The sequence below is a fragment of the Odontesthes bonariensis genome, chromosome 5, assembly GCF_027942865.1.
Source record: "Odontesthes bonariensis isolate fOdoBon6 chromosome 5, fOdoBon6.hap1, whole genome shotgun sequence".
NCBI classification, from domain to species: Eukaryota; Metazoa; Chordata; class Actinopteri; order Atheriniformes; family Atherinopsidae; genus Odontesthes; species Odontesthes bonariensis.
In genome coordinates, this window is record NC_134510.1 from 33,564,107 (window position 1) to 33,580,446 (window position 16,340).

General features: G+C 39.3%; 2 protein-coding genes across 15 annotated transcripts in view; one reads left to right on the forward strand and one right to left on the reverse strand.

The window, feature by feature from the left end:
• The window catches only part of LOC142380376 (fucolectin-like), a 173,546-nt gene that overhangs the window by 97,919 nt on the left and 59,287 nt on the right, over window positions 1-16,340 (forward strand). The gene's annotated exons all lie outside the window — the stretch shown is intronic.
• Window positions 1-16,340, reverse strand: part of cspg5a (chondroitin sulfate proteoglycan 5a) — a 63,735-nt gene that overhangs the window by 39,854 nt on the left and 7,541 nt on the right. For all 14 annotated transcript variants that reach the window (XM_075466172.1, XM_075466170.1, XM_075466167.1 and 11 more), the window contains exon 2: window positions 675-1,659. In XM_075466172.1, coding sequence (XP_075322287.1) covers window positions 675-1,659 — 985 coding nt within the window. The remainder of the gene's footprint in view (window positions 1-674; window positions 1,660-16,340) is intronic.

The window sequence follows — 16,340 nt, forward strand, 5'->3', positions numbered from 1 at the left end:
CAACATGTTTGCGTTTGAATGTAAATATTTGTTGTTATTTATGTCCATACATTGAGAAATAAGGAGTATGGGGATTTGTCAGCCTTGGCAGAGGTATTCAGAGGTTTCAGATTGCCCTTGACGTACATTTAAATGAGCGTTTCTAATGAGGCCTAATGTGGCTGAAATACTTTGGTAATTGGTAAAACAAGCAGGTTTCAAGTTTCAGTCATTAAGTCTTTGAATCTTTTGTTTTCTCTCCCTAGTTATACGCCTGTTTTTTTTCTAATTTTTAGAATTTGAGAACTATAAACATATGTGCTAGAATAATTAAAGGACTGTGTGAATCTTTATATTTCTCTTTTTTGCACAATATTAGCAGTCAAGCTAAAGATTCTTTTTGAACCACTGCAACAATGCACATAGTTCATACTAGACAGTCACCTTGATTACTGATAATAAATGCCTAAAGTTGATTATTATGATGCACTCATAGAAGTTATAAGGGCCCTTTTTGTCATAAATTTGAAATATATTTATCAGCAATAAACAATCCTGCCATCACTGGAAAATTTTAGGGACAATATGAAGGATCTGTAAAGTAAATCTGCTGAGTGGAGGTGGTTTATTTTGTGTTTACAGTGCACAGTATACTGTATACTACTGTTAGTGAACCAATTTATGCTGTAGCTTACCTGCAGAAAATTCCGTCGCCATCCAGTTGGTAACACTGTCCTCCATTGAGGCAGTAGGTGGGCTGCATGTCACAGGCTGAGCGACAGCTTCCATTCACCACTTGAAAGCCCACGGGGCATCCGTTTGGTGACACAGCTGGAGGTGCCGCAGCAGGGACATTTGGTACCGGAGCTCCAACACCAGGATAAGACTTCCCAGGGATGACGGCGTCTGACCCTGGGACCTGGGGCTTGGAGCGCGCAGGAGGCCCGGCAGCGTCTCGTAGGTCATCATCGCTCTCATAGGCATCGGTCGTGGTGCTGTAGGTGTACTCATCAGCAGTGGGAGAAATGCCATCCTCGTAGGGTGTAAGGTAGTCGTAATTTTCCGGCATTGCCCAGGAAGTGGCGTCCCCGCCTTGCAGCTCATGGGCTAGAGATGAAGGAGAGGGAGGGGCTAAGTCAAGGTTACGCCCACGAGAGGAGGGGTCAAAGAAGTCCACGTGGAGGACGTCGGGGCTAGAGGGGTTAGTAGGGGTCGATGGTGGGGCAGCAGTTGTGGTGAAAAGGTGGTCGAGGTCAAACACAGATGTGTCCTTAGCATGGATCCGAGGTGGGTCGGGATCTGGCAGACGCATCTCTTCTTCATCCCCCTCCTCCTCTCCCTCCACGACTTCCTGTTGGCGTGGGTTGCTGGGCAACAGATGCTCTGTCTCGGCTGAATCAAGGCTTAGCTGTGGCGGTGCTGCTACGCTCACTTCCTCCACCGTAGGAAATACCGCTTCTCCAAACATGCCACTGCTCTGATCGTCCTCCTCTCCAGCACGAGGGATACGCCCCGCCCTCGGGGTCACGGTGCTGATTGGGTTAGAAGTGGCAGTGATGCTGATTCCAGTTCCCATGGTGATGCCTTCATTTACCTTGACTGGGCCTTCCTCCTCGATAAGTGGGGAGGTGATATTGACTGCGGTGTCCGGCTCAGTGGCATTGGTCCCAGCAACATTTCCTGCAAATAAACAGAAACAGTTTGTTTTAAATATTTTCAGAGGTAAAAGTTTCCTAAACCATCCCACGCCACTGTAAGAAAATGTATTGTAGATTTACTACAGTATGTGGTTGTTCCAGTAGGGGAAGACTTTAACTTTAACTGTTGTTTAACTAATCAGATGGAGGTAAAGATGTGATGACTGCAAATGGTCCCTGACTTTTACTGGAAATAATAACCTACATTATTTAGCTAACAAATGCATAGGCCAGGAGCAGAGAATGCTGCTAACAAGCAGCAGGACTTTAGATTTAAGCTTTCAGAACAATTTAAACAAAAATGAAGATATGTAACAGCAACATTTTAGTGGTTGGAACAAATACTAACACAGTAGATATTGTGGACTGGTTATGTACATAGCTGTGCTGGATGTAAAAATATAAAAATAACTATCAAGTAACGATTATATATCAAGCACAAATATAATTTCCTATCAAACCAATAGGACTCAAGTTCACTGTGAAAAAAAAGAATTTCAGGTTATTTAGTTTGGAGGATTTATATATATATATATATATATATATATATATATTTGCATAGGAAAAAACTGCCGCTGTATTCTAATGCTGTTTGTATTATTATATTAAGCAAATTCTTTCAAATTTGCATCCTTAGCACAGTTACATGAAAAGTGTCGCCGATGTCTGATTGACAACAAATACACAGACAAAAGATACACAAACATTTCTTCCTTTCAAAAGGAAAAGAAAGTAGATAAACATAGCAGCAAGGCAGCAGGAGAAAATTAGATGAAATTGGTTCCTCTCCTGAAAAAGGAGATTGTTGGCATTGATCAGCTTTGTTGACAGCTGAAGAACAGATGGTTTGAACAGTTATTGGGAAACTGAAACAATACCAGAAAATGTACAAATAGTACTGCTGTGTAAAATGTAAATAGAAATGAAATGGAATGATCAGTAAATGTCATAAAACGGTAGCTTATTCGCAATAGAAAACGTATTAAATGTTAAAGATGAGAAATTTTACTATTTGATGAAAATCGTGAACTCATCTTGAATTTGATGGCAGCAACAGGTCAGAAAAAACGTCAGGATGGCCAATAAAAGGCTGGAAATGTCAGTTGTACTAAAAACAAACAGTTACAGGTCCATGTTATTACTAATTAGGTTAATGACTACAGGAGAGTAATGATTGGGCATAAAAAAGAGACCATAGAGAGGCTGAGTCTCTGAGAAGTAAAGATGGGCAGAGGCTGAGATATTTGCAAAAATATTTGTCTCAAATTGTAGAACAATTTCAGATTTTTGCTCTTCAACATATAATTGACATTGGCTTAAAAAGCGTTTATATATTACATCTTCCACGGTACATATTATCATTAAAAGATTTGGAAAATCCAGAGACATCTGTGTGCACAATAAGCACAGTCGAAAATATGTGACATGGTCCAGAAACACAGCTGTCCTCACTGGGCTTCTGGGCACTGAGGCAAAGTGTTTCGTGGTCAGACAAATCAAAATGTGACAGTCCTTTCAGAAATCATGGACAACACATCCTCCAGACTTTAAGGGGGAGCGATCACCCAGCTTGTTATCAATGCTCAGTTAAAAATCAGTGCCAATAGAACTGCCTGCCTGCAGTCCAGACCTTTCACCAACTAAAAACATTTGGCACATCATGAAAACACATAATGGGACAAAGAAGACACAGGACTATTGAGCAGCTACAATACTGTATCAGACAAGAATGGGACAACATTCATCTCTCAAAGATCCAACAACTGCTCTCTTATCATCTAAATAAACTGGACAAATGAGAAAGGTTAGGGTTAAACTTCAACTAACTTCCTGTTTTTATATAACACCTGCATGGGCCGGCCTCTTTCACAACACGTTTTTATCACTCACTACCCCTGAAAACTTCTGATATGAGAGAATAAAACATGTACAAAGCCTCAAAATGCAAAAAATATAGCTATGTGCAGCCAACTGTAATAAAAAAAGGGATGATCCTTAAACTACCAGGATGCCAGAACCTCTATATGAATTATGCTAATATTCTATTATAAAATAAGATTATCTTATTTTATAATATGTAGGGATAAAAATTTAACTGGTTGGTGGCAAGGCGGTCAAAACACCACCATCTTTATGCATGATCCGCTCCTGTATGCCCTCCAAACTGAATGTTTATTTAATGTTATGAGCTAAACTAAATTAGATAAACCATCAGATCACAGGGTGCGATTTAAAGTACAAACATGTTAGATTGAATACAGATAATATTGGCTAAGAATAACATGAGAAAATGCAGCAGCTGCTGTTGTTTGACTTTAAACCCAAATACTGTGATTCACTTTAGTCCTTCCAAAAACATCTCCTCACTACTCTATACCAGTGGTCCACTGCCACAGAGCAATTTCACATGCTAAGCTCTTTAGCACTACAGGATGTACAGAGGGCACTAAATAAGTCTGATGGGTGAAAAGTTAAAAGAAGACGCAATTGGCTGTATACTCATCCTCTGGTCGATTACGTCATCTGATGGTGGCTCATTGAGTGTGCAAAAAGCTGCTTTAGGATCACTCCCTCACTTTGGATTAAAAGAATAATTCACTAATGTATCTGAATGGCGAGTAGCTTGGATTAGGGATTTACGGGGCTGTAGAGGGGATGGATTTGGGGGTGCACTGCGGGGGGGGGGTGATGGTCTTAAGGAGACCCAGACAAAACAATGTCTCGACTGTTGTAAGAAAGCTATAACCTAAATATGCAAAAATGGCTTAAAAGAGACTGATAACCGTCTTTCTCAATGGAAACCCAACAATGACATCAGGAATGATTATAATATATGCCCAGATGCCGGTGTATCTCCCTTTTTACAATTGTCTTTTATTTATTCTCGAGTGTAAGTGTGCATCAGCGCATGGCAGAACACATTTACCTTGAGTGAACCGATGGAAACCAAGACTATGAACTCCTCATCAGAAGTCTAAAGAAGGACAACAGACAACCTCAGTACACACATGGATGCTGAATATTGGATGTTATCCTTTAACGAATTTCATGGAGTGACAACTGCCTTTAGACCCTCGGTGTCCAAACTTCAAACAGTTATCAGCTAACAACCATTTTCAAGCTATATAAATCCATCATATAATAACTCCTTCTAGTCACCCAACTCCTGATAATCAGCAGGAGAAGTGAGGCTCAAACAAACTTGCTCTTCACATACACCATCTGGTGGTGCACCTGGACACAGAGTCAGTGATGTTTCCTGGGGTCCTCGGGTGTTTCCGGTCTTACAACGATCGATCACCCTCAGCCAGGCGACCCAGCCAGGGTTAATCAAGCCCAAGCTTGAATCCAAGTAGCACTTTCCCCACCCACGGCTCTCCTTTTTTCTTCACAGCCAACTAGCCTGATGGCTCTTAGCCCGCTGGCCCCTGTGATGCCTAATATGTTAAAGGCTCTACAGCAGCTGACCTTATGGGCTCACACCATTGCTTCGGCAGTCTTCCACCTGCTCTGAGTAATTTGCCGTCTTTCTCTCATTGGCCTCCTCAATGGAACAGTGAGCTCTAAGATGATGATCTGCTTTGAGGCCTCTGAGATGTGCACCATATCTGGCCAGAGTGTCGTTGTGGCAGCACCTCCTGGGAACTTAAGTTGCTTCCCCAGGTCAACTCTATGCTCCAAGTCTTGTGAAACTCAGTACTAATGTTTTCATCGGTATATTAAACCACATTCTCACATTGTCTAACCAGATTAAGCTCTGAATTGTACCTAAACGTGATAATAGTATGCAGAAATGTCGGGAAGTGACCAAGAAGTCATCATATACTGACCCTTGTATATTTGCCTCCTTATGCACAATAATATGGTCTGTGAAAATTAAGGATACATGAAAGGATTTTTTTTAGCAACCAGCAATGCTAAACGCCCAAATATTTAGTGACAAAAAGTTCCATTGTTTTCAAGAGAAGGAAGACATCTCAACAAGTAATATTCCAAAAACTTGACAATATACACCAAAATAATTTGGATGAATAAATAGCACCAATGACCAGAAGTTTATCAAGTATTATACAGCATTCGTTGGGCAGGGTAATGATCTACATCAGCACCTTGGAGGGTGAGAAGACCAACAAAGTACATAACCAGAGGTTAGAGAGGTGGTTGGGAAACAAAACACAGGAGTTTCACATAGGAAATGAGATCTTCCTACATCTCATGTTGTTGTTGTTATGCTTTTTTTTTTTAAACATATTGGTTGTTGTTTCAGTTTGCTGTTTGTTTAGTCGGGAACACCACTGGGTTTGGTTTAGGAAAAAAAACATTGTTAAAAAGGTTAATGATAAGCTCCTCTCCTTTTGTCGGGTTGGCACAGTGACAAATCCTATGAGAGTAATGACCCCAAACAGAGACGTTCAGGGCATTTAGTGCAAAATGAATTGCTAAATAAGGCCTAACTAAGCTAATGAATGTGAAGAGTTTGGTGCCAGTTTTATTTCCGTGAGAAAAAACATTATGATTATTTACTTTTTGAAATTGTAAATCTGCTCATAATTTTGTGATTTACACATCCCCTGATGATGATTAATAAAAAGATAAATCATCATCCACTGTCTGCAAAACATTTATGACTCCTGTTTCAGACAAGCAAACTGTCATGTCAGATAATGGGGGTTCAATTCCCACCACGATCCCCTGCAGTGAATCGTAAATGCACTCTTGGTCCTGTAAAGAGCTTTTCTTGATAGCCTCCTCTTAATGGCATATGCGAGGATATCTGAGGATATTTACAGACTGCTCTTAAGCTCAGATCACGAGCCTCCTGGAGTTTAATCTTTAAATGTCTCCTCAACTCTCAGTCTCTATTTACATAGTTGATCATTTACCGAAGTTTGATGACCATCATGTGAAGTCTGATTTGCAGACAAATTGAGAAAAAGAAAAAGAAACCTGCATATCTTTTACTAATATACTATGTAAAATATATGCAGGGTTTCACAGTATTCTCAATCTAATGCAAAATTAAGTACGTAAATAAGTGAAATGGCTCATTTCTGGCATCACATGTTCACAAACTGGTATTTGAAAAGAGATTATTCTGCTTGCCTCCATCTTCAGAGAATTGAGAGAATAATTCATCATCATTTTCAAAGAGAAACCACGTAAACGGACAAACGAGATCATTAATTAGAAGAATGCTTAAGCTAATTTGTTAGTACTTCCTAATTCATTCAAAGGTTAGAAGTCAGTAATTACAACCAAGCCATTAAATCATGTTTAAAGCATCTTAACTAAACATAAAAAATGGGGATAACTACAGCTCAGTCATGTGATATCTTTCTTTTAGCTGTGCTGGTCTGAGAAGTGTGGACTCCTTAATCCAGTTTATGGTTGGAGCCGACCCCAGCTGCCATTGGGCAGACACGGGTGCACGTCCATCAGAGGGCCAAAATAGAGACAAACCAGAAAAACAACCGAGCCCACCACACCTACAATCAATTTAGAATCAAATACTTTTGATTTCCTACATTTTTATATAGCAATTCCTTAAAGGAAATTTATTTGAAAGTTCCCCAAGTTACTTAACATGGGGAATGTGCGAAGTAGTTCTGTGTGACAGACAGTATTAGTGAGAATTAAATGAATTCTTTGTTTAGGTGTTTATGGTCACACTTACTGCTCATTGTGTTCCACACACACAAAAAACAGGATCATAAAGTTATCTTGTGTCTGCAGGAGAAAACCAAATAAACCTGGCATGTGTATAACTTTTTCTTCCTCTAATTGTCATCAGGTGTGAGGCTGTCTCTTAAGCCACGAAGCATTTGACAGGTGGAAGCTTTGAGTTTATTTTGGTTTCTGGCACAGCAGCAGCGAGCTGTGTCTTTTTCAGGTTGTCCTGGGGCTAATCCTTCCAGCAGATCCACGATCCACTGCTGTTTAACCAATCAACTGAACAGCAATGGGATAATATGCCAAAACCATACTCTATGTCTTTCACATTTTGCACGCACACAAAAAAAATGCAAGCTTTAAATCAACAACACAAAAGCATTTCACTCACCACATAAACACATAAATCAACTGAATTAAGACTTAAGACAAAAAATGCTTCCATCTTTTCCGTGATGCTCACTTAAAGAGTCGCGTTTGACAGACACACATCTGATTGCAATACACTCAACACCCAGTCTTTAACATGATCAACTACCCTTCCTCCTCCTCCTCCTGCAGCTGTAGCTCCGACTAGCCTGATGAATACAAACAGTGGAGGCTGGAAAAATGATCGGTTGCAACACACGTGGGGGGGGGTGACAGAAGGTAATGAGGAGAGGTGGTGATCGGGGACAGAAAAAAGGCGAAAAAAGAATAAAAACAGAAAGAAAAAGGGGTGGAGATGCAATGTGAGCCATGGAAAAAAAGAAAGGCTGACAAAAGCAGAGAGAAGAAGAGCCTCGGAAAGACTTTCAGATTTTTACTTTCGCTGTGCCAATCTGTCAGCAGCCCAGGAGGAATCACACGCTTGAGACCTTGTATCCACCCTCTACACTTGACAGTTGAAAAATCACACTCCTTCAGCCTAGTTATATTACGGCATGATTCTGATTTAAGAGGTAATTCTTAGGAGAGGTTGTTGAAGTTTCCTTGAGCTGGTTTGGGCTTCATAGATAATGCAAACATCTGCAGTATGCTACAGTCGGGGTGTCGTGATATTCAAATATCTACAATAATTGTGGCATTAAAAGAAGAAAATAATGATGCATTGTTGATAATACACATGTGATATAAAAGGATTTGAGTTTGAGTGTAATTCAACTGGAAAAAAAAAATTTTTGGAGGTCTTCAACTTACAATATTGTCATGAATGCTTTTGGCCATGACAATCATGGAGATCAGATTATGGTGATAGTCCTATGTTACAGTACTATCTTTATCATTTGAATAATGAAGCTCCAGTATCAGTTTTCACAGTACTGGACTGAGGTCAAATTCAGGTCTCTAAAACCAGGATATGATGCTGATGGTTTCAATGATTTAAAGGAGAAACAGCGGTTGATGTTATGATGATGTTATGTATCTGTGACAACACAGTGGTTGCTGAGTTACTGCGCCTCTACGTGAATAATTTCATACTGAACTGGATGAAACCGTTTGAAGCACTTTAACATCACAACCTTATCAAAACGATTGGTCTCTCTTTCTGGTTTGAGCTACAAAGGAAATTATTTCCTGGTAAAAATGAGCAAACTACCCTTATTGACAGACACATTTGGGACTAATTTTAGCACGCATGACTCGGTCCCATCACTAGCAAGTGTTGTGAGGTCTGAGTATAGCCCAAAGGTCCTGACTTGGGTTGTGGTAAGTAAATCTAGGGCCATCTTACAAGGTCAAATGTGGATCATGAGAAACAGTAAATATGGTGCCAAATTTGGAACAAACATTCTTTGCTACCTGGGACCGTCAATCACTTTGAATGAGACTATTTGAATCAGCAGATTAATTAACAGTTTTGCCAATTTATACCTCTTATATGATTCTTTAAACATCACAATACGACAGACTCATCCTTCTTGAATTGTCTTCTTCATGACAGATATTATTAGCAGGGACAAAACTTCCAATCACCTGTGTAAAAAACTTCCAAATAGGCTATAAAATATCGTGGATTTAATTTCTATGAAATGTATTTTACCCTCCTGTTATCCTTGGACGATATTTTGGAGCCAGAATTAAATAAATCAGTATCCAAATATCTCCAAAGTACATTTTAAGACTTATGTTCATACTCTCAAGTATCATGTGTCTTAATTTATTATATCGTAAAGGAAGTTGTGGCTTTTGCACAATTTTCATCAAATGTCAAATTTTTGGCCTCGGCTGGATTGAAGTCGAAGTTTACTGGTTGGATTCTAACACAAGATGCTGCATTACTGTATGGTAGGCTCTCGTTATGCACAAGTTTGACACTTTGGTCCAAGTAAGTGGGAACTCTGTTCAGCTCTTGGCATCAATTATCTTTCTCAGGGTCATTTTATGAAAGGTTACTGAACCACAGTAAGTGCAGCACACTGATCCACAGACAACCACTCAACATGTGAGCAGATCCACTTATTTGCTCCCACTTGGCCAGAGCAGCTTTTTTTTTTTCTGAAGCTTGAGCTTCACAAGTGTTTCTTCTTTAAATCACTTTTCTTACTGATAAATGATGGACATCGATGTCATCGATGGATTTCATCGACTGCATTTACATTTGCATCAAATAGCTTAAGTTTTCTCTTTTTAACATTTTTAATGTGAGTGTATATGTTTGGATATTGTGTGCGTTAATTAGAATATGAGGAGGATGAAAATGTGTGGAGTTTTAGTTCCTAATACAAATTTAGGTTGCTTTAAAACCACTTTAAACCCAACCACTCGCTGTAACTTTGACCAGACATACCCATTCAGGCTGAGTACAGAAGAATCATTTTAATGCATGTATGTAACTCTGTCCTGACAACAGACTCAAACTTGTTTCCACACACTCTCATGCACAGACTATCGGTGTTCAGGCAGTCGTTTTTTGAGACCCAGGTGGTGTCAGTGTGCCAAAATCCATGGAGCGCATCGCTGGACTGATCTCCAATTAAGTGGAGCTGTCTTCCTTTCAATGCCTCGTTTGGCTAATTGGATTAACGAAGAGCAACCTTTTGATGGACAGCTGATTTTGGAGCAGTGTGGCGGCTTCTGCCGTACAAAGCAGGTTAACTTTCCAGTTGTGTTGATGTACTGTAGTTACTGAAAGGCCTACACACAGGGAAGTAATATTTGTTTGTCAAGCAAAGGTAATAAACTGTGTCATAAGTCAAAGTAAACACGAAATGTAAATAATTATGAATATGACAGTCATTTCTAAGCCAATGCTATGCTATATATGATTCGAATGCTATACATAAAAACAAAGAATAACCTCACAGAGAATGTACATTTTTTTGATGACTTTTACAGTAAATATGAAGCAAAATCACAACAAAAGAAGTAAGATGAATGAGATATGAGAAGATATGAGTGAATATGGAGAAGATGCTGAATCCATACTTTGATTCACTGATAAATAACAACACCAGCAAAGGTGTCGGTATCAGTAGGAGCACCATAGCATAATGTTGAAGCTTCAGTGAACACATTCAGTTGATTTGATACAAAATTAATCTTAGAAATACCCCTAGCTAATATAAGACATCAGATTCCATTTGGACTTGCTATTCATTGTAGCAAGCATTGGCTTCCTGTTCATTTAAAAACAAATCGATCTTATTAACTTTTCAGCCTCTCAAGCGTGATGATTTAATGCTTTTCTTTGTCACATATGATAGTAAACTGTATATTTGTCTAGGTCTAAAAATTAATAGTTCATCTTGTAAATTCTTTATCTTAACTAAACCAAATGTTTCAGAAGAAATAAACCCTTGAATTTGTCAGTCCAGTTTGTGTTTGAATGCAAGGGCTTAATTGAAAGAATCCAATTTGACAGCCTATCAGAATTTATCCAGCTCTGTGTTGCCAGGGAAACAATGGAATGTGTTTAACTCTGTGATTGGTGGACCTGTTAAATCAACATAAATAAATTGACTATTTTCTTTAAATGGGTGGGCGGTGTCAATACAAAATGTTTGACAACTTCTGCCAGCTGTTGGTCCATAATTAACCAGCTTCCTGAGGACTTTCCAGTGTACGTTGGGACTGGAAAACAGCTCAGAAGAACAGAAGAGTAGCCAGTTGCTAATGACAACAGCAGACAGTCAAGAGATAATTGTGACCACTTTGTTAGCCGTGTAGTTCTCTAGATTAACTTTTATGGCAAAATGATAGTTTAATGCTAAAAGAAGACCTACACCAAGCTCAATGAAGTACAGAAACTACAGACATTTATAAGTGATTTCGACTCAACCGGACATGGACAGTTTTCCTGGATAACAGGATCAACTAAAGTGCAAAAGCTTTACGGTTGGGATTATATGCCATTTGGAGATGTGGGTTTTCTGATTTCAAAAGTTTATCCAAGACCATTATCAATAAATGGTAAAAAATTAAAACTTTCATGGGCCTTTGTGCAAACTGTTTTTATTCTGATTGCTGCTTCCACTGTGCTGCACTTTATTCTGCACTTTTACCTTAAATCTACATAATAACAGTTGTTAAATGTTAAATACAGTTATGTAAGCTATTTACTTGTATGTGATCACTCACTGGTGCTTGGCTTGTGTTTGCGCTCTCATACTGTGTGAACTCGGATGTAATGGAGTTAGTTTTATGTGCTCAGCTGTTATATATTTTGTATTTCTGCTCCATGGTTGCCATTCTTGTACAGCTTGTGTGATGGTGCACTATATGATCAAGAGGATTTTCCATTTTTGTCTCAACGAGGGAACAAGGGTCAGAGGGTGAGGGTCTCAGGGTCACAGACTGCTACTGATTAATAATAAGATAACTGCTGGTCTCAGCTCTATTTTTACATAAGAGAGTGAAATTTAGAATGCTTTTGTTGATTGGTGTGACACTCTCAGAGTAATTTCCCCAAGCGTACTTTGTAGCCTACTAAATACTTTGGAGTTGGAGGAACTGGGACTAGGCTAATCCAGGTGTAGATTTTGTTAAACAAGGTATTGATTATATAAAGCCTAGCCCAACTCTCTGATGTCTTGCATTAGCGAAACATAGAAGCAACAGCAAAGAGAACAGCCATTAATATTTCCAGAATATGTCAGTGCCACGTCAATCTCATCAGTTCAACTTCTTTCTCGAAGAGCTTTAACATCTTCATATCTTAATTTAATATGTTTTCACATGATTAAAATCTCTCAAACAGCTACTAAATTGGTCTTTTAATGCAAATGAGAAATCCCTAAAGAGAAAGCAAAAATACCGTAAATGCACAAAGTGAGAAATGAAGTCCGAGCCTCCGCTTTTATTTAAGAATAAAACCTTTGCAGATGGCAAGTTTGCAATTCTTCATCCTCATAAATCCTACTTTTTTTTCACAGAATACATGGCTGTAAGGAGATTTTTGGAAGGCTGTGAACAAGAAATTACAATTTCAAAAACACAAGTCAATAGCTCTACCAACAATGACTGGTGTCCTCAACCCAATTAGAGCCAGAGACCTGGCAGAGACCTGTGCTGTCAGGAGCAGGGTCGGGTCAAGTCGGGATCCCCAGATTCAGGGTTTCAGACTCAGTCTGTGTCTGTGACAGACTAATTGAGACCCAAATTAGACGAAACTGCCAGAATAAAAGACTCTGTGTTGCCCTCCAACATTAGATAAGACTATTGAACGGTATTACATAAGAAGATTCCTCACACGGTCTGACAGTGAATTTGTTTGTTTATGTGTGTGTGTTGTCTCGCTGCCAACGTAACCCACTGGTAATCAGGATGGCTTCCAGCTCCTCTGGTGGAGGGTGTGGATGGTTGTAATGAGAAGAATTTGGCTCATCTCCTTGTGTGCGTGCGTGTGTGTCTGTGTGTGTGTGCATGTCAGACTGACTATGGCGGTGATGGCGCCTAAAGGCCAAGGGCAGTTAGACAGTGCTGGCGTGTCGCCGCCCCCCAGGCCTCGCCTTTTGTTTAAAACCCAGATCATTTTAGAGATGGTCGCTACTAAACCACCCACAGACCCGTGGGAGCTCTGATTGGCCATGACAGATTGTAAAGAGTAATCTGATTGGTTGTGACAGATAGGGTCCTCCAGCCATTTTGGTGACCCAGACTGGGGGGCGGGGGGGACAGTGAATGGCAAACAAACACAAGCTTTCAGACTCATGTAGAATAGAAACAACATGGGTGTTCTCTTTCACAGTAGTCGATGGTGAAATCTTCCCACATAAACTGCTAAATGTCTACTATCTAATTACAATATCCTGTGTGCCACAAGTTAAACTATTTATTCAAATATTACATATATTTATTGTTATTCATCCTATGTGGAAAGACAAATGTTGTAATGTCCAAACAGCCAATATTCATGACAGTAATGACAGAAAGAGGACCAAGACCCCCAAAATGACAGAAACAGTCAGTGTTGTTCCATGTGTTCCTGGTAATTATGATAACCCCGAGTGGCATTGCAGAGTTTGGACATAATACACACAGGACAGAACCATTTTTCTTAAACTAATATTTAAGAAAAACAGTTCAACTCAGCCAACCACAAACAAGAACGAGGAAGCTGAGTGATTGGGATTAAGCAGTGAATGAGACCCTCTTTAACTCTTGCTACATTATTGCAGATTTAAACACCTGAACTTCAAGACAGCCGCACATCCTTTCCTCATCTTTTTTCCTGTTCTCACACTAACTCTAATGAATAGAACATGTGGATTCTCTATCTTTACTCAATGCTGCTCATTAACATTGACATGAAGCTGAAATGCGCAGGTCTGTGTTAAGCAGCTGCTTCCACTCCACGTTTTCTTCTTCTCTCCATCTTCTCACATCCTCTTCGTTTCCCTGCGTGCACATTTCCTCCATGTCATCCCTCTATCCTATATCTCATTTCAACAATTCCTCTTCTTTTTCCCCATTCTCTCCTTTTCTCTTTAACTCTCATTGTCCGCTCTCTCCTCGTCTGCTTTTTCATCCTTTCGCCACATAAATCCCTTTATGTCTGACTCCACAGGTGGTGGGATGGAGGAAGGATGTGTAGCCATGGAAACAGTGTCGGCCTCTCTAGAGTTGATGCAGCGCTTCAAACCTAATAAGATCTGCAATCTTACACTTAAAACAAACACAGAAAGTGCACAAAAAAAGGACACACACACACTGAATAGAATTGTGTTAATCTTTGGAGAAATGTGTTTTTATGAGGTTGAAAATTGTGAAAGTATCTGCATGTGTGCACACTAGCTTTCACACATTCTCCTTTACATTAACAGACACACATGCATTTCCCTCTTTACACCTCAAGGTTAAGGTGTATGTGTGTGTGTATATATATATATACATAGCATAAAAGCATGTGTACGGTATTTACATTTCCACAGCCTGTTTCCCTCTCCTGGGGTTGAACAGCCAGTCAATTAAAATTGTGCGTGCCTGAATTTGTTTTCCACTCTTACACAATATATAGTTACAACCTGACTTTGATGTAGCTCTGAATCTGAATCTAAAAAATCATGAAAATTGATGTGGGAATTGTTGCTTTTGATATGGAAATACAGCACTGAATTATAACTTTTTAAAAAACATTTTTATCCTCGTTTTTAGTTCCTAAATTGTCCTCAAAGGATTATGTTAAAGCTACTGCTGTCAATATCCTCTTACAGCACAAAACTAGCAGGTATGTAACGTAAAATTAGCCTGGAAATCAAATCCCTTTTCTCATTTAATGAAACATGTATGTATGTGTGTAGAAATTTGAAGTTTTAGTTGAGTTTTCTGATGTGACATGTCGGTGTTCAGGGTTTGGCTTTAATAAAGGCTGTTTCCGACATGCACCATTTCCCATTAATTTAGCAATAGAACTGCTTCATTTCTAAATAAGCACTAAATAAGCACATTCAACACTTTTAGCACAGCACAATTCTTAAGTGCATGATGCAGTCACATAAACATACAGACTCACAAAGTAGCATTGGTTTCTAGTTTGATGTATAATCTGTTTTTCAGACCAATTAAAAAGAAAGCACTATTAAACAGCCTTCATAAGTAATGGGGGATATATAAACCAACTTAGGTGCAACACAGGAGCATTACTTTACAGCACTTAAGCAAAATTGACAGTAAAAAGTCCTGCAAAATTAACAACCAGCCCATCCAGCCTCAGTCTTTTTTACACAGCGTGCTTGTAAGGTCAATATGAATAGTTAATGCAACATGAAAAGTTGCCTGAGTAAATGGGCTCTATGGGGACTTTATACCTCACTCAGTACACTGTCCAAACGCACTAGACTGGCAAATATTGAGCGCATACAGTGGCTCTTTCCACCACTGTCAGGAGTATGATAGTGATGAGCATTATCATAAGAGTGTCAGCTGTCTGAATCCATCTGATATGGACTACATCCCCTTGTATTCAACATAATGACATGCATTTATGGATGGAAACTTAAGTGGGGCAACAGGAAAGACTAATCTTAGCAGATTTATAGAAGATGCATATGGAAAATTACAGCAACAGAGTGACACCTGCGAGTTAAAAGAAGCTAACCTGCCTGGTTGTCATTTCTATGAAACAGGTTGTTAAAATAAGCATTAATCACTTCGCATGCACTCTGTACATCGCTTGTGGGTTCAAATTGTCGTGAGCCGTTTGACTCTGAAGCTAACAGTTTGTTAGCCTGCTTTCCTACATGTTTATTGAACTGGAATTTATCTTTAAAGTGCCGTGAAGTTACTTTCTTTGTGAATTGGCACAATTGAAATAAAACGTCCAAATAGCTTCAGAAATGAGTTCAGCTTTAAAGTATGGATTAATTTAATTCCCACTACAAAAAGAGATATCTCCCATGTTAAAGGCATAATTAGTACAGACGGCTTTGTCACTTAAACATACGTAGCTCTTGGGTATTTGCTGAATATATAAAGTCATTTATATTATGTAACGCTCTGATGCTGCTGCCCCAGCCAGCCTTAACAGCAGAAGGAAAGTGATACCATAAGTGAGTTTGAGAAGCTTGAACCAGA